General features: G+C 39.4%; 2 protein-coding genes across 3 annotated transcripts; one reads left to right on the forward strand and one right to left on the reverse strand.

Moving 5' to 3' along the window:
* Positions 1-1,744: 1,744 nt before the first annotated feature.
* Positions 1,745-14,622, reverse strand: acp7 (acid phosphatase 7, tartrate resistant (putative)). 2 transcript variants are annotated; one of them, XM_053335487.1, is made up of 15 exons: positions 14,575-14,612; positions 13,450-13,602; positions 13,128-13,264; positions 12,290-12,490; positions 12,009-12,191; positions 10,491-10,516; positions 9,381-9,478; positions 5,339-5,401; positions 4,371-4,485; positions 4,015-4,128; positions 3,219-3,285; positions 2,717-2,784; positions 2,558-2,629; positions 2,068-2,205; positions 1,745-1,969 (listed from the first exon to the last, which is right to left on the reverse strand). In XM_053335487.1, exons 3-15 carry the CDS (start codon positions 13,234-13,236, stop codon positions 1,904-1,906), a joined length of 1,320 nt encoding a protein of 439 aa, XP_053191462.1. In that variant the 5' UTR covers positions 13,237-13,264; positions 13,450-13,602; positions 14,575-14,612; the 3' UTR covers positions 1,745-1,903. The 2 variants fall into 2 exon arrangements, with proteins under 2 accessions (XP_053191462.1, XP_053191463.1); XM_053335488.1 differs by lacking the exon at positions 13,450-13,602 and having other exon boundaries at positions 14,575-14,622.
* LOC128375206 (KATNB1-like protein 1) lies at positions 13,534-18,224 on the forward strand. Its single transcript, XM_053335496.1, has 10 exons — positions 13,534-14,213; positions 15,401-15,513; positions 15,598-15,635; positions 15,731-16,007; positions 16,123-16,238; positions 16,321-16,371; positions 16,454-16,543; positions 16,673-16,777; positions 17,071-17,164; positions 17,869-18,224. Exons 2-10 carry the CDS (start codon positions 15,406-15,408, stop codon positions 17,899-17,901), a joined length of 912 nt encoding a protein of 303 aa, XP_053191471.1. The 5' UTR covers positions 13,534-14,213; positions 15,401-15,405; the 3' UTR covers positions 17,902-18,224.
* Positions 18,225-18,320: the final 96 nt, after the last annotated feature.

The following is an 18,320-nucleotide window of genomic DNA, read 5'->3' on the forward strand; positions in this document are numbered from 1 at the left end:
CTGACCTGCCTAAGGCCATGGTGGTAGGAAATAAATTGGCTAACATGAAACAGACAAGGAAGTGCTAAAAAGTTCTTGCCCTCTGAAAGGCAAGAATCAATTTCTGTCAACAAAGGGCCTTTAACCACAGTACCACAATCCTGCTGTGCCTCTATCATAGGCGGTAATAAGCATATCATATTTCAGCAACAGACATGCGATCTGGAGTGACATGTTATTTTCTCCTTGCTCCTTTTTTTCCTGGATTGTGATCAATGTTTTCTTCTGCATTTTAGGAAATCACATGAAGCAAATGACAAGGAACGTGTGCGCCACGTGACGTGCTCATTATTTCAGGGGAGAACTCGCTATCCATTTTTGTATATAGATGACAAACTGGAAAAAAACAACTTTTATTGGACTATAAATGCAGTTGCTAACAATTATAAACAAATACAATGATTGAATCAAGCCCGCACTCTGGAAGCACATATTATATGTCCTCTCCAGCACCCCTGCTGGTCTATGCAGTCTGTACTCGGCGCCTCTTCCTTGTGTGTCTCTCACTCAGTGGGTGACAACAATATATTGAGTACAGCATGAGCAGGTCAAAGGGTAGGAACTCAGTGGTGTGAGGCCTTCTTTATAGAGATACTTTTACAGTCATGGAGCTGTGTGTAAGTGGCAGTTAGCAGTGGGTAGGCACACCAAGACCATGTGAGTATGAGGTGTGATCACTGTATGCTTGTGTCTCTTTCCTCTGCCAGACACCACTGCACTGTGGGGTGTCGACATCAGAGAAAAGTTCAACAAATCTGTGGTTGGATTTGCAGACATGTTATTGACGCCTGGCTACTTTTGTATTTTCAACCAAAACCCTCCTCTTCTTGACTTTTCTGACTTGAGTACTGTTGTGTCTTCTTAGTGTTTTTCTGGTTGGGTTTTTTTGGCATTTCTATTAGTGATTAACATGTATTATCTCATAGTATTGTATGTACTTTAGATACAAATGTCTGCCAAATGTCATGCTATATGTGTAGTGTTTGTATATATAGACTATGTTGGATCAACAGAATTATGCAGAGATGATTACACTCTGGCAATAACAGACAGCTTGTCAACCTAAAACACAGATGCACACAGAGCCGTACTGGTTGTTGCCAACATTAATCAGTGGCGGCGTGCTGCTATTAGGACTTAATACCACCGTTGTGGTGAGAGTCATGGCGTGAGCAACACTCCTCTGGGAAAAGCATCTTCTCTCACTCTGCATGTGCCCAAGCCACAAGCATCCCTGAGTTACATAATAACCCTTTGTGTAGGCGGAGACTTCTATGTGTCTTTTTGTGTCAGGTCTGGGCGGCAACACAGATGGACAAATTAAATGTGTTTCCAATATCCTGATAGGATTAGCCAAGGTAGACTCTGTCATCTTGATAGGATGATAGAAGAGAGACCTGATCTGTCTAAGTGTATTTCCAGATTTTAACATAAAAATATGCTCAGAAAGGACTGTGGCTGAGTGTACCAGACTCATGCTGTCTGGCTATTATCAATACATTACTTAGTTAGCACAGAAGGGAGCAACATCTACCTAAATTGAAGGTTAAATTGCAGTGATGAACAATAATTTATTGGAGGAAGAACTTTGCATCCATATAAAAATCAGGATTTATTAAAACATAAAACAGATTTTATTGCCATTTTTGCAAATCACATTTACATTATGTACATCTACAGTAAGTGGTCCTCAAGTAATGATAAAACACTGTGGACCAAGAAAGAAATGAAAAGATTCAAACCTGCTTAATTTGAATAGCTGATTGACCAGGAGTGAAAACTCCTCGTAATTTCTGTTATGATTTGGTGTGACAAAATGTGCTTGTTTCAATTTTTAAAGTGCATTTCCTCAGCAGAATTTTCTTCAGAACCAGGCAGACAGGCCATGCTTTTCCTTCACCACCCATATGCTGTCAATCACCTTGCCGTACTGGAACACACAGAAGAAAAGTCTTTGTTATTACCTTAAAATCCCTCCTTTCACCTTTGGTGTGTAGTGCTTGTGTTCGTGTTCTCTTGTGTGCTCACCTGGTCATCAGAGACCTGCTCCAAGTAAAGATGGGTGGCATTGACCACTTGCATGCGGGCGTAGCCGTAGTCAGTGCTGCGGAAAGCGCTCCAGTCTTTGGGGTTTGGATTGAAATTGTCATGCTTCTCTCTGCAGCCCTGCAAAAGAATCAACAGTGATTTAACCGAATCTCTCTCTCTCTCTCTCTCTACAAAGCCCTCTGTGACATTTACTGTGGCTGTGCCTTGGTGTGAATCTGTCTGCATTTTGATATGCCAATGACTAATCCTTCTGTGGTCAAATTATGAAGCATGCCCTGCGCTCCTCACCACCACATCAGAAAACACTCGACCAGTTGAACAGCTGTTGCTAAATTCATGTGGCCGAACAACTGCTGCACAGAAAGGACTGTGTACAATGCACCACATTGTTTTTGATGGTGCAGTCAATTCATACATTGATTCATCTGGATAATTGTTAACAGTGATACAGTGACATGAAATTACTCACAGCAGAGCCTGTAATAATGTGCACTGGAGCTTTGGGGTTCACATAAGGTTGCTCTTTGCTTCCATTGTACACCTAAAAAGAAAAACACAGGAAGTCTCTTTCGCTGATGCAAAACTAAAAGAAAGTAAGAATGTTGTAAATTAAGAATGTCAGACTGACTTTGTCACCGTAGACTGGCCAAAGCCTCTCATACGTGTGCTCATGTGCCCACAACTCCACATCTACGCCTGTGAAAGATATTTGATGATAGTCAGCAACCTCTCTTGTGTGCAAATATAGAAAAAATAACTCTCAAAAGAGCTCAATTAAACATATTTTGCTGTCTAATCTTCTGCTTCTCAGATCCACTGCCCATTTAATTTTGAGATTTCTCAGCGATCAACAAAAGCTTGAGATCAGAGCAACCAAAACTTTCAAGTTCCACCACAAGTTAAATAATGAAATGCAACAAACAAAAGTCTGAGAAATGTAGTACAGGAAAAACATTTGGAAACGGGTTGTTGGGATGTCAGCCAGACCAAATGCCTGCTTTTTTAATAAAGGATGTTTGGATTGCTCTGCTCTCTGCAACTGTTAGGACATTAGGCTGTCTGAGCGTGCAAATTTGTGATCCTAAACACCCATTAGTGGTACACAGCTGGTTGTGTAATAGAGACCATACCATAGCGGTAGAATAGATCCTCTAGACCAGGAGCTGGTGGTTTGATGTCTTTTCGTCCCAGCCGAACCTGAGATATAACAGAGAGAAGCAATGGCAGCATGAACTGGCATCCACATCCAAAACACTACCTGATACCTCATACACTACCTGATACAGCTCCATCATGCCCATGCCAGCCTCTCTCAAAACAGTACCAAGTGCTGACAGAGGTAAGTCTAAGTGGAAACTATTAGGTCCAAATTACAGTGATTATGACAGCATACCGTACTCGACGTACTTTTGGGTTTCACTGTGGACTGGCCAGCCTGCAACACGTGTGACACGTCTGCTACCAGAGGCATTTAAAGTGTCGGGGAACACAGCAGAAAATATATCCTACAAATACCTTTTATATAATCCAGTAAAGCCTTTAACGATACAATTGCATAACTAAGAAAACACTGCAGAAAAGCCTAGGCTGCTTTGTGGGTGGATTCTCTTGTTTGTCTAAATCAAATAAAATCAAGTCAGGTACATAGTCGAATTAACAAAAAGTGAATAATTATGCTTAGCTATAACATGTCTGCCATCAGGAATGCTGTTTAGTTATTATAAAATAAGTTTCCCCAATTGAGAACCAAGCAGGAGTGCAAGTGGCATTAGTCACAGTTTAAAGCATTTCTTAACTTCTTGTGCTATGTACATACTCATTCTACAGAATCTATAAAACTACATTTCTGCATGATTTTGATACAAGATCACAAGTAATCTTTACACCATTTCTCTGTGTACATTAAGTGGTCTGTGGTTTACATACATATGAGTCAAACTTGGTGCAGTCATCCTGGTCGTCATCAGAGCAGTACATGGGTCTGTGTCCCATGGTGATGATCCATGGACGCACTGCTCTGTTCTCGGGCTTGTTGGCCTCCTAAGTAAGTAGGGAAACAACACGCAATGTAAATTTGTATTAGATTTAGACAAGTAATGCAAAATGTATTTTTTTGGAACAGAGATGAGAAACCAGCAACATTTAAGTTACTTTGATTTAACAGATAGTACAGTATATAATATATTAAAATGGAGGAAAACAGTGCTACAAGGAGACAGAGAGGAGTGCAAAAGAGGACACTTAGCCATCATCAACAGATGGTAAGTGGTATGGTAATTAACCTCCAGGTCCTTCTTCAACCACTCATACTGCTTGAAGATAAGGTCCTTGCCAAATTCAAGATAGAAATAAACCTCAGTGGAGAGGGAGATGATGTGCGCTGAACCAAGATTCCAGCTGTGGACACACAACATTAAAGTGATACACATGACCATGAACCAGTAGAGGAAGCATGCTGAGAGTTGGATGATAAGCAAGAACAGGCCTCACTTTAACTACCAGATAGTGTGAAAAACACTCAGCATGGGAGGTAAGGTTGTATTTTTTACTTGATGTGAGAAGACAGAACAATTCTACTTTGGGTCTTCTCATAGGACCTTATTGCACTGTATGTATAGGGTTAATGGAAAAGCATGTGCACTGTACATGTGCACTTTTTGTTAAAAACTGAACACTTTCCAGTGTTGATCATGGGATTTCAGCTTGATTCTCTGGTGTTTCCCTCTGCCTCCCTTTGTTCCTAACCATGCACATGACCGAAGGGCTCTCTGCCAGTGGGCTTGTCTGCATCTGGGTGCAGGAACTGAAGAGTGGGCAGCTGGTCTGTGGTCTAGCAAGGTATTATCTTACTGTCTGAGAGAAAGAGGTCTGTAGTTTGCTATGAGTCATATGTATAGTTCCTTTGTATAGTCCCCGAGATAGGAGAGGCAAATTAAACTAAGAGGGGAGCTCTGCACTCCCCTGCTACCAATTCCCCTGAGCTGCCTCTTACAGCTCATTAATGGTTACTCAAATACAGTAGGAGGTTTGGCAAACTTTCACATGATACTCCACATGGGGCCCATGTTGGAAAAAATGATTCCCCTCTCTGTGCGGCTTGCAGCCAATTTTGATGTGTATCATTCTTTTACTGACCAAAACTGCTTGTGGTTCCTTCACCTGCTTAAAAATGTTACACTCCATCTTAACCAAAGCAACAACTCAAATATTCTGTTATTCCATAGTACTGAGATATTTCCATCTCCCTTACCTGTACCACAGGCTCTCAGTCTGGCCTGGCATGCTGAAGCGATTTCTATAGTTGGAGAAGTTGCTGTGAACAAAAGAGATGAGGACAAAGTAATTAAGATGGGCGGATCATACAATCTACATTTCTTGAATATATTTAACAAACAGCAATTTACACCACAGACTTCTCCTCTCTACTTTGTGGCAAGCCTGAAGAAAAGCTTAATTGCAATCTATCACAATACACTGAAGATTATTCTCAGCTTTTCTATAAAGAAAATGAACCACCAATTCCTACAATAACTCTCATTTTGGAGCAATTCTATTGTCATGGGTCTTTTAGCTTTCATTTAAACTTGGCAGAAAACTCAGGGAGGTATATCACCAGATAAAGATGACCATCAAACTGTGGTGGCAACATCTGCTTCAAACTTTGAAAAAAACAAAACACCAGCCTTTTCAGAAACAGCGTACACTGTGCTGAACCCATGCTATCACTGGCTGCTTCTACAAATTAAAAGGAGGAAAACATGGACATGGCTTTCATGACCTCACTCATATGTTTTTGAAGGGATGTTTTAAACTTCAGGATCTGTGTTTACTGCATTTGCCGACATTGCGGTCAGTTACTGGAGCCAGATAATCAAAATCTGGACAAAGTGGGGGAGCTCTGGGTGGAGCTGAGATGGTATGAGCCAGTGGAAGCCACCACAGTTGAGTTTCATACACTGACACACTTGTCAGTCAAGAAAACAAGCCTCTAAATATACCCTTTTGAAACCATGACATAAAAGAAATTTTTAGATCCAGTCGTCATTAGAGGTATCACTTCCACAGCGGTTTTAGCGTTAGGTCCATTTGGTTCCTGCTTGATCCACATGAGAAGGATACTTGCAGTGATCAGTCCACCCCTACACTTATCTATCAATGTGACCACGATGGCTACTACTAATTTCTCAACTCTTTTCACTGCACCAGACATGTCCTTTAAAATGAGATGAATGAAAGCCAAACCACAGGAGCAGCATATAAAAGAGCACTATTGTCCACATTAAACCAGTAATGTCCAAAAATTACAATGGGTGCACAACGCAAAAAGGGAAAAACTCTTGCATGGAAAACTCTCCCTGATGCCAATCCGCCAGTCTCTTTTCAAGGTTTTTATTTTCAGGATGAAAGCCGGAGCCAGTCTTTTCCACGGGCCATTTACTAAGCAAGGTGATGGGAATGATTGTTTTCCTATCTTATGTAAGGAGGAGAAAAAAGGGCAATATTCTGGACAGGCTAGGACTCTGGGTTAATGTAGGGTTAGGGGTAACTGGAGAACGGTGGGGTCAGAGGTCGGAGGACAAAGGAGGATCACAGAAAGCTTCACTAATGCTAAATAAGTCTACAGCTAATGAAACCTATAGTTTGTGTGGACACTGAGGTCAGGAATAAGTGGCCGAGGCCAGTTTGATAATCCAGCATAAATCTGTTTGTGAGCTGTGATCTTTCAGCACTGCCTTTGAAACACCACTCTCTCTCTCACACTATTATTACTCTACATCGTCATTATAACTGTAGGAAAAATATTTTAAAAGATGAAAACATCATTCACAACAATGCATCAATTGTAATTATTTATATTATAACCAAATGGAACCATACAACTTATTTGAGCTAAAATAGAGTAAGATGGTAAGAATTGCTCCTGTGATGATCTGCATTTCTCAGTGGCACAGGTTTTGACTATGGCCTTGAAACAGTCATATGATGGGTGTGTACTCCCATCTTGTGGCTAGGAAGGGTACCAGTAAACATTTAGAGGAAGCCACTGTCTGGTCAGTAGAAATAAATAACAGGCAGACATAATACATTTAAGTAAAATAATATACACTTTCTCTAGGAATCTAATGATATAACTGGTCATACTCAGACGCAAAATGGATATAAAGTCAACTGTAGGCTTTAGTTTCTTATTTCATGGCTCAGCTGTGGAAAATCTGATTGAGTACAAACATGATAAGCTTATAATTGTCTCATTAATCGGCACAATGGCAATCTGACACAGCATGTGAGTCATTCTCTGCAACCCATAGCAAGCTTATTTCCATGTGTGTTCGCTTTTCCATTAAAATGAGATCAAGATAGAAATCTGGTGGATGTCAAATTCAATGTGAATGATCTGACATTTAAACTGATCCAACACCATTTTCCCTGCTAATTTAATTTTTCTTTTCATCGTCTGATGAGTCGTAGAAATGCCTGCTTAATCCAAGAAGCTGCAGGGGTTGTCAGCATACCACTAACTCCCATCACAAGACATTGTTTCAAACAGTGAGTTATTTCCCTTTTCCTCCTACGGCCTGATTGACCATACATTGTGCTTGGTAAACAAAGACAGTCTTGATGGAGGTCTTAGCATCTTCTGTGGACCCCCTGTTCTCATCCTGCTGGAATGCTGACTGAAAACTTTTGTGGTCTGCTCTGTTTCAATTGCCTTTTAGCCGTTAGGTTTTGAGGTTGGAAAGAGGGAGGAACAGGAGAAGTATAGTGAGCGAGAGCACAACAGAGAGCAAGGAAGAAAAGCAGAGGTCGGCTGCTGGGAGTTTTTGGATTCTTCACAACACCACGGAACAAAACACACATTGAGGTATAGGAAAGGGAGATGGATTTCTGGTTATGTAATGCAGTGAGCTGGTTCTTGATATCAGGTTCTTATGTCAAGATGCAGCGCCAAGAAAAAGAGACTACTGTTAGCAGCTCCATAATAAAGACCAGGCAGTACAGACAGTCACATTACACATGGTGAGGCCAGGCGAGGACTGTCTCTAAGGGCAAGTAAATATTATAGTCCAGCATCAGGCACCTTGAAACCTTTTAAATCGCATAGATGTACACTAACATCGGCAGATGTGCTTGGAATTTAGGACACGTTAGCTGCTGATCCTCAGGATAAAGTGTGCTGAAGATTGGCTCTTTCTACTCTGTACATCATCTTTAATCATTTTAAACAAAACCATTGAACTGATCTTGCACATTTTTTCCAAAATGGAAAGAATGACTGAAAAAAAACTCAGACTAACAAGGTGGCATATCACAGTTATCTGAGGGCTAGATAATAGGCCAGAGGTAATGGACTGTGTTGCAATTTAGATCGGAATCAGGCTGATTCATTCTTTGCAACAGCTGCAAGCTAACTCAGATTCACTCAAATAATGGTCTAACCAGGCAGCATTTTAGAGACATAATTAAAAAGCTAGCAGGGACAATATGGATACAGCAAAATATAGACACTGAACTCACTGCATGTACAGTAGCACTGACTGTGAGAAAATTGTGAAAAATGTCTACCATCAATTCCCAAAGTGATTTTGTAAATTAGTCTTAAAATTGCTTGCAACACTCCAAAACCAAAAGATGTTCAGTTCACAATGATATAAGACAAAGAAGAGCAGCCAGTTGTAAGCAGCAAATGTTTGACTTAATTGACTTGATTATTCTATAATAAAATGTGCTGATCATTTTTAATCAACAATGTGATTAAATGTACTAATTGCTTAAACTCTAAATTTGAATTAAATGACACAGTTATGTTGCTGAAATGACTGATCTGTCTCTCAGCCCACAAAAGTTCCCAGACACATTCAGCACATTCAGTGATGATGAGTCAAAATGCTGAGTTCCCACCACCACAAGCCGTCTCTGGGAACTAAAAAAACAGATAGTGAGCTTATGATTCCCAGTCAGATAAATGTTTGTTTTGGAGAGCGTTGACTTGTTTAGATGCTAGTGGTTCCTGACGCTGCTCCAGCCTTTAAAGACCAAAATAGCTCCCATCTGTTCAAATGGTACAGTGAAGAGTTTTCAGCAGACCAAAGTGTTCTCTATGGCGGAAAAACTATTTCTTGGGGCTTCACACAAGCACACATTTCACATTTACAGTAGCCAGTTCTAAATACAATTTGTCAGGGGGCCGTCAGGCAAGTCTTTCAACATGTACTGCTGTTTTTGCCCAAAACCCATTAATTATACTGCTGTGGGAGAGGGAGAAGAAAGACATTAATTTGAGTTCCACCTACTATGCAGCTTCATGGTTGCCTGGACAGGTCATGTAGGGCACATAGGCTGCTATGGACTGGATCTGCCGCATAAACTCATCTCCAATCCTGGCATTATCCTGGAACAGTGTCATTCAGCCGTTAAACATGACGCAAAAAGATTTTCCCGTTACAAGACTGTTTCAGTTTTCTCCATTCATCCACATTCAGCCAAATTCGTTTTAAGAAACTGCGTAAGTCGATTTTCCAGACAGCTTCGGCAACATACCAGCATACCAAACAAACCTCATTGAAACCAGCAGTGTTTTCTTTTTTCTTAGATATCCTAATACTGGCTTCAGAGCTTTTAAAAACATACTGTGGTTCGTTGCTGGGCTGATGGCTTTTACCTGCCATAGCCATTAGCAACCTTTTAGACAAAATTCTCTGTCTCTGCTTTTATATTAATAATATCAGTGAAGCCGCAGAATGTACTTGCACATCCTGCGTCCCAGGATGTACAAGCAAAAATTCCCTTTCTCTGTTTTTCTATTTATAATATCAGTGCAGCCGCAGGATGTACTTGCACATTCCAGCTGAAGACACGGCTTGGATGTATTATGGTTATTAATTTTTGCAGAAGTCTGCTGATTGCATTTAGCATTCCCTCCATATTTGAAAAGATACATTAATAATTTCAGGAAAAATGATATTAGCATCCAAGACAAGTTATGTCTACTAAATATGGAAAATGACAGCTGGGAGCTTTTCAAATGAGCAAATATGTTATTGGGATTTAAGATTTGGGGTTATGAATGGTGCTACTTTATTCATGAAATAGTTGGGTGACATGACCCTAGCGCTCATCTTTCACCAGAGGCTTATGGCATTTCACAGTAATGCTACTTATAAACTGTGTGTCTAAACCACAGCTGAGGGCCTTTTTATGCACTGATAATAAACAGTGGTGTGGTTTAGGAAAGGTGGGCACTGGAGAAAGGTGAAGTGGCTTATCTCATCTGTCATTGTGGCATTAGTGGAATATCAGAGCGACTTTAAAAGTATAAGGTATTGAAAGAAATTTGCGGTCAGCGATCTCAGCTGGGCACAGGTTCAATCAGAATTCATGATATTAGAAGGACAGAAGAGTACCTCATGCATATCATAGGCAAAGTCCCCTGTAAAACAAAAAAATCACATAGGTTAGAATATATTAGCTGAAGTGTTTTAGGAGTTTTACTTGAAAATGACAACAATATGTATATATTTGGTCAACTGCAGAACAATTATTCCCCCAGATGCTGTGTTAACCTGAAAGTTTCCCTTAATTGCATCCTTGTTTTGTCATCAAACATGGACAGACTGAAAGGAATAGCTATATTATATTTGCTCTCCTGCAGAGAGTTCAATAAAATCTATACAACACTTATATCTTACACTCACTCAGTCCAGTACACTCAGCCTTGCGCTGTTCAAACGTAAATATATCTGCCTACCTCTAAACTAAACCTAATCTCTAGAGTCTAAACCTACCTCACAGCACACTAATTAACACATTAAATCTTGTTTGTAAGCCTTATTAGAATTGAGGTGAAAGAACTTTTAATGACAATTAGCATTTTTACAGAGATTTACGTACATGCTGGAACTGAATATTTTGTGAACTTTAGAAGTGCTTTACCTTTGGATAGAGTCAGGCTTTCCTCCTGTTTCCAGTTAGGCTAAACTAATCATATGCTGGCTCTAGATTCACCATATTTAGTCATGAGACGCAACCATCTTGTGATCTAACCCACAATAAAGTAATTAAGCATATCTTCCAAGATATCAAACTTTTCCTTCAATAGATCTTATGGACTGCTGTTAACCACAAACAAATGATCTCACTGTTTAAAGTATATTATATTCTGATTCTCTGTAAACTTGTAAAGTGGCAGTAAAATTGTGTCTCAGGCCTTCACAGAAAAAAAAACACTTTTCAGGCACTCAATAGGCAGAGCAAGAAGAGGTGTTATATTAAGTCTTTATCTTTATTTAGTTAGGCATATTCGTTAAAACCACCTGAGAGGGTTTTTGTTTCACTATTTCCGCCCTGATGAAGACCCTGTGAAGTGGAAACTGGTCAGCGTTTTAGCCAATATGTCCAACTATTGAGTGCTTAAGATTGTTTTCTTTTCTGTAGTCTTTTTTTTTTTCTTTTCCAAGGAGCACCACACAGTTTCCTGGACTTGCACATGAAACTGAGCTCTTGGCCTCTTCATTTCTCCTTATAACAGAAACATAACACTGTGCTTTTCCTTCCTGTTGTAACTTAAAGAGTCCAAAAGCTACAAAGCCAGAGAATCACCTTTTTGGGCAAACAAATGTTGGCACAATGCATTATGTTTGTAAGGGAAACTTTCTACTCCCTGGCATCCAACCCATATTGTTCAAAAGTAAAAATTACTAATGATAAATAGGTATTATTAGGCTGTTTACCATCATGCTATCTGTTGGCTCTTTGGTAGTAAACTTGATTTCAGCTATAATAACTGGAATCTGTTGTAAGTTGTGCCAAACACCTGTGGATGACTAATGCTATGAGCAGCATCTGATTTGACTTTGAGCCCCTTTAATCGTTAATACAGCATCAGCGCAATGTTGTAATATTTCTATCAGTGTGGAGCTTACCTATGTGTAGGATGGCATCATACATGTTGAGCTGCGTTTCCTTTTGCAGTCGAGCCAGAGATTGGGGGTTCTCATTGCCCAGGTCACCGTACACAGCAAACCTGGGACTGAAACTAGTGCTGTCATTCAAGGCAGTGAAGGTGAACAGGTCACTCCAGCCCACATCACTGCCACAGTGGTACACTGAAATAAAATATGTTGTTGTTATGTTATTTTGGTATGATGAGACATTCTGACAGGACAAAAAAAAAGAAAGTCAGCAGCATTAAAGTCATGCCCACCATAAGTAGCAGCAGGTTTGAGGCCTTTGACAATGACTCTGTGGATGTACAGCTTCCTCTTCTCTTCTCCAGAGTCCACAAATAGAGTAGCGTCACCTTTGGCCGTAAACTCAAAAAGGCGACCCCCAAGCAAGCCGTACTCCACTTTGCTCTCCGTCTTATTGAAAGTGGTCCAGGTCACCTCCATAGAACCTGGCTCTCCTGTGAAGAAAAGCTCAATTACTGAAAATGTGATGCAAATTGATTTGACAGAACGACTGGATTCACTTACCGATGCATTTATAATAGCCAAGAGATGTTTATGAAAATGCTGACCTTGCTCAAAAGTGGCGCCTTTGATCTTGCCTTTGGCGAGATATAACCGTCAGAAAGCTGAGTTAAGCTGATGATTGGCCAGGTGCTCATTTCATCGGTACATCTACTCATTAAATGATTACCACATGTTTCACCTTCATAAGGAATGACCACAGATTTATGCTGCACCAGCTGTGTGAACCAAGGTTAACATCGGCTACTGTATGTGTGTGGAAGCTCAGACAATTATCTGGTGCCTTTACTCTAAATGATTTATGCATAGGAGATTTATGCACAACTTCAGCAGGAAATTTTGCTTTATCAACCATCAAATTAGCTACTCATTACTTTTTTGATAACTGAAAGTGAAAATATACTTCTGAGAATTGCAATGTTTTAAGTTGTTGTATCAAATTAGTATTTTGCACAAAACATATATAAATATACAATCCACATGTCGTGGATATAGGTATGAATGACTAAAGGAAAATAGTGCCCTTAAATGAAAACACATGAGGCTGGTGGAGACAGTTCAAACACTTACCTGGATAGGAGAGGTGCACCTGCTCTGGCTGGATCCAAATGGGAGGAACACCGAGCACCAACAGGGGTGCAAGGCTCAACAAGGCATAGGCAGCATAAACAGGCACCATTTTAACACTTGACTGCAGGGATGCAAGCCTGGTGAAAGTAGTGCACACACAGCCAGAGAAATGAAACTGTTTTGTTACTGCAATCACATGATCTCCAAAGCTTGTGTGCAAAACATCATATGACACTAGCTATCAATAAAAATCAAAGTGGATTAGTGTACTATTTTTAAATCATATCATATATCTGTACAGCCTTCCAATAAAACACCTTACCTCAGTGCCACTTTGCATTGTGCCCCACACGCACGCACGCACACACACACACACACACACACACACACACACAGACAGAGAGAGAGAGAGAGAGAGAGAGAGAGACAGCGTCTCTGATGAGGAACTCCAAATCAGTCAACCTGAATGATGAAACTGCAGAATCAAAACAGCAGAGTCAGCAAGAACAGTACAGAAAGAGATGATGTGTCAATAAAAGCAGCTGATGTTGTTTTTCATTGACCTTTCAGCAAAACACCATGCCAAAGTAAACACAGGTACAACAGAGGTGAGCCCACAAGCTACAGTTTGCCTCAAATCAATGTCAAGTGTTACAGCAGTCAGCTGACACGCTCCTCTGATCAGGATAAAGGGCATCATCAGGGTCATGGGCTAGGTTTGAACTTAAGTTTCATTTGAGCCAAAACACCATAACAGCTGATCCCATTTATCAGACAGCTGTCTTTCCAGTTGATGATGCATGTACTAACAGTTTTTCATGAGTTAGATCAGATGAGTGGCTGGGAGCATGACTGAACTAGTCTGGACATCTGCGTTGATGAGTTGTTTGGTTTTGAATTTAGTATTCTTGCTTGTCTCAATATAGTCGTTAGGGGGCGCCAATTAAAGCAGCTGCGTAATGAATAGGATGCTTTATTCTCTTATAACTGGGTGGTATCATCGGTTGCTGGCTAGCTGGCAGTCGACTAAACTAATCAAAGGGAAGGTCTAACTCTATTATCTCTGTTTAAGGGAAGGAAAACAAGGTGAGTAAGTTACTACAGATATTTTTGGTACGTCATTTGTTTCGCTTTAAGTGTTGTAATCTAGTTATAAGTTGGCGCACTTTTACAATACTTTCGTAGACCGCGGGTTGTTACATTAAACCGTATTAAACCGTATTGACCAAGTTATTTTATATTAGCTAGTTACTGTGGCTGCCATTAGTTAATAACATATACGGTAGGTAGGTTAGCTCTAACGCTACACACAATAGAGCCGTTCATGTTGTGTTTGAACTACCCTGACAGTTTAACGATGATGAATGAGACTCTCATAAAGCACAGACACTCTCTGACCTCAATATGTTAGCTCAATGTTGAATTTGTAACTTAAAAAAACACTCACAACACAACTCAGCTGTTTGGCTCGAGTAGAGGTTCCTGATTACGTCAAAGGCGACGACAATGTCCAGGTGAATTATGGGAAATGGTGTTTTATTAAGTTGAGGTCGGAGCACACATCTGGAGCATGAAACTGAATGATTGAACATATTGTATCCAACTAAAGACAAACAATGATGTAAACATGCTCTGACTAGATGTATAGAGATAAAGAATTCTCTCTTATTTCCTTTTTATGTTTGTAATGCTGTAGCACTTTGATATTCTCTGAGCATGAAGAGTGCAATACAAATTAAATGCATTTATTTATTTTTGTAGGCAACTTTTGATATTCCACTACATTTATTTGATGGATATAGTCACTCAAAAAATTCAGTTCAAGATTTCACATAAAATCATGTATTACATTTATAAAAGATGCACTTGTTAAAGATTTAACTAATGTTTACCCAACCTTTTTGGCTTGCTACCACTTACAAAAAGCTTCATCTAAGTGGTGATCCAAATCACATTTCAGATGATTTCTTTGCATTTCCACTAACAAGTGACTTCCCCTCTTAACCCCTTAGATGGTTTCATTTAAATAACAGTTTGAAGTCCAAAGAGGCATTTCTCCCGGTACCCTTTGAAGGCAGTCCCATCACAAAATTGGGAAACACTGGACTAAACTACCTAATTGTATATAGTAGTTATTAAAAATGTAAATTGCTTGTGTACCCTTTTAAGTACCTTTTCTGATAATACTTCTGTAAGAAAACTATACTTCCTTTACCACTCCCAATTAAAAAGGGCTTTGAAAAAGGCAATTAAAAAGGCTTCTGTTTCTCTAGGTTTAATGGACTCCAACAGTGAAGACGGAGAGTACCAACATTTCGAACATGCCTTCCAGCATGACGCAGTCCAGTACAGAGTGAGCTATCCTCATGGGAGAAACACAATACAGGTGAGCTGTGTCGCGCATTGTAATACATAGAGATTTTTCTGTATTCTGGACCGGCACTGCTATTTATGATTATTTTATTTACAGGGGGACTATGATAAAAAAGAAGAGTTCAACAAAAAGAGGTATGTAATTCATGTTTTATGTTCACATGGCAGCAAGTGCATTGTGTCATTTGGCTTTCTACAGAATTTTTGAACAATTACTCCCTCCCACCCAGGTTTCCAGTGAGTCGCTCAGGCAACAACCCCGGCAGAGTGAAGCGGGTAGTGTCTTGTAAAAGGAAGACCCATCATCTAACGGTGGTTCGAAAGAAGCAGCTCGGGTCTGGGAAAAATTATGATGCAGCAAACAAGGAGAATGAGATGAACTGCCTGCAGGACGTGAAACAGGAGATATTTGACGTAGACCTTTGGGAGTTCCCACTAAATGTCAACAATAATGACAGGACAGGGAGAACTGGCTCTGAACAACCCGACTACTCTACACTCACTGAGGTCAGAAATAATATAGTGTATACCATGTCTCTGTCCCTTGTGTTGTGGTTGTTAAAGGAATTACTTTGTTACTAATATGCAGATAAAACTCACTGAACCATACTGTGTTTTTCAGCTCACAAGGGATCATAACACAATGACTAATGTGCTCTTCGGAAGACATCTGAGACTCAAAGTAGCCTTAACATTATGGCACAGAAATATTGGAGAGCTGTTGACATACTTCCTGAGGTACAAAGTGTGCAGTTGGTATGTACATGTGATATGCACTACAGTATGGTCACTCATTTATTACCTCACTGTCTTTACACAGAATCCAAGACACTGGTGTGTTTGTTGATTTTCTCCCCCTCATATGCAAAAGGTAAGTGTTTCATTTTGCAAGATCCTGAGTAACACTGACTACAACTTAAGAAACTGTTACTTTAATATAATTTTCTCTGCAGCATTGATGAGGATTCTCCCGTGATTACCATCGGCTGTTGTGTTGACCTCATTCCTTTAGTGAGGAAAGTACTCAGCAATCCATATGAAGAGTGAGTGTTGCTGTTTTTGGTCGGACGTGCAACTGAATTCAAATTAATATGCACAGAGAAGAAAGAGCAGTTTGTAGTAGGATGCTTACAGAAATGTAAATAATTCAAGGTTGTCTTTTGATCTCACAGCTATGTCATTGTTGGCTTAAAGTGGATAAATTCGGTTTTGAAAAACTGGTGGGAGGAACTTATAGCAAGTGGCTGTAATGGATCAACAAAGCTTCCACTGGATAAGTAAGTGATGATGTGTTTTATAAGCTGCAAGATACTTTTAACAAATAAATGCTGTATATCCAAGAAAAGTTATGTTAAACAATTTAGGACACAATGAGCAAAAGATTTTTAAAGAATCAAAAAGATATAATCTTACACAATCTTACATAATATTACACAGTGAACCCTGCACATATACACATATAGCCAAAATTTGCCACAATTTTCAAAGTCATGCACAATCAATGTGTTGATCATGATATATAGCTGTTGAGGTATACATCTTTTATTTAACATTGTTTCAATTATTGCAGAAATTTCCAAGTCTTTAATCAGCAGTTATTGGAATTATGGCATCAGGAGCCTTTATTGAAATCACTTCCTGGACCTGCTGGAAGCATGGCAAAGGTCAGTGTTGCATTTATAAAAAGAAGATTACTACTGTACTGTCAGTGAACATGTTTACATGCACAAAATATTCTGAAAAGGACAATATTGCTATTAAGCTGTTTACATGGCTAATGAAAATGAGTGATGGACTTATTTGACCGTGCGAAAACAGCCTCACGCTAAAATTTGCTCAACAGCCTTCTTGCAATATTTGTGCATAATATCCAAACACCTCCTGATATCCAAGTCTTTCAAAATAGTTTAAAGAGTGTTTCTCCTTCTGAGCAGAAATGTGGGCTTTTATTCACAGCATGCCTCTTTACCCCAGACTTACAAACTGTTGGCTAGTCGGTTTGTATACTGAACACAGAACTGACCATAGATAGGCAAGAGGCCATGTATCACAAATAGCAATAAAACCCCAGTTGAGATGCATATTCCAAATGGGCTGTATATATGTCCAAAGAGTCAGTGCTCCTAAAGCTCAAATAATATCAATGTATCCCACATGTCTTCATTGGAAAATGCTACATTTGGAATTAGGCCTAATTTGGAATATCCAAACTAAATATTCTGTTCACATGACTTGTATCAAATTCACAATATTGTCATATTCAGATAAATTGTGGAATATTAGTGTGCATGTAAACACAGTCATTGTTTGCCTTAAATTTAATTATACAAAAACAAATTGTCTTAAATGAATCATATTTTCCCCTCAGGTCATTGACTCTTTCCTGTCTCAACTCACCTGACAGCAATGAAGAACCAGATTACATCTTTCTCTTTTAGTAACCCCCTCATGTACTGTAGCAGTAAAATGTTGGTGAAACTTATTGTATATATTTATTGGCTTTCAGAGCAATTGAAACAGATGAAGTACTGACTGTGTGCAATATAAATTAGATATCATTGTCTTCATTGACCAAGTAGGATTTTGTTATCACCAGCTGAAAGAGGTGTATTACTGTTTAGTTTCACATTTCACAGACACTCTGTCTATACTTTTGAACACTGCATTTGTGATGAATACAGTTTATATTTCAGATTGAGTTCTTGTGATTTTTTGATTTTTTATTTTTGCAACCAACACAAGTGAAACTATACATATTATTCTTACTTAACACTGTACTACTGAGTTAAGCTGTCAGCTCACCAGCAGCAGATTTAACTT

This window comes from Scomber japonicus, chromosome 16, assembly GCF_027409825.1.
Source record: "Scomber japonicus isolate fScoJap1 chromosome 16, fScoJap1.pri, whole genome shotgun sequence".
Classification (NCBI taxonomy): Eukaryota; Metazoa; Chordata; class Actinopteri; order Scombriformes; family Scombridae; genus Scomber; species Scomber japonicus.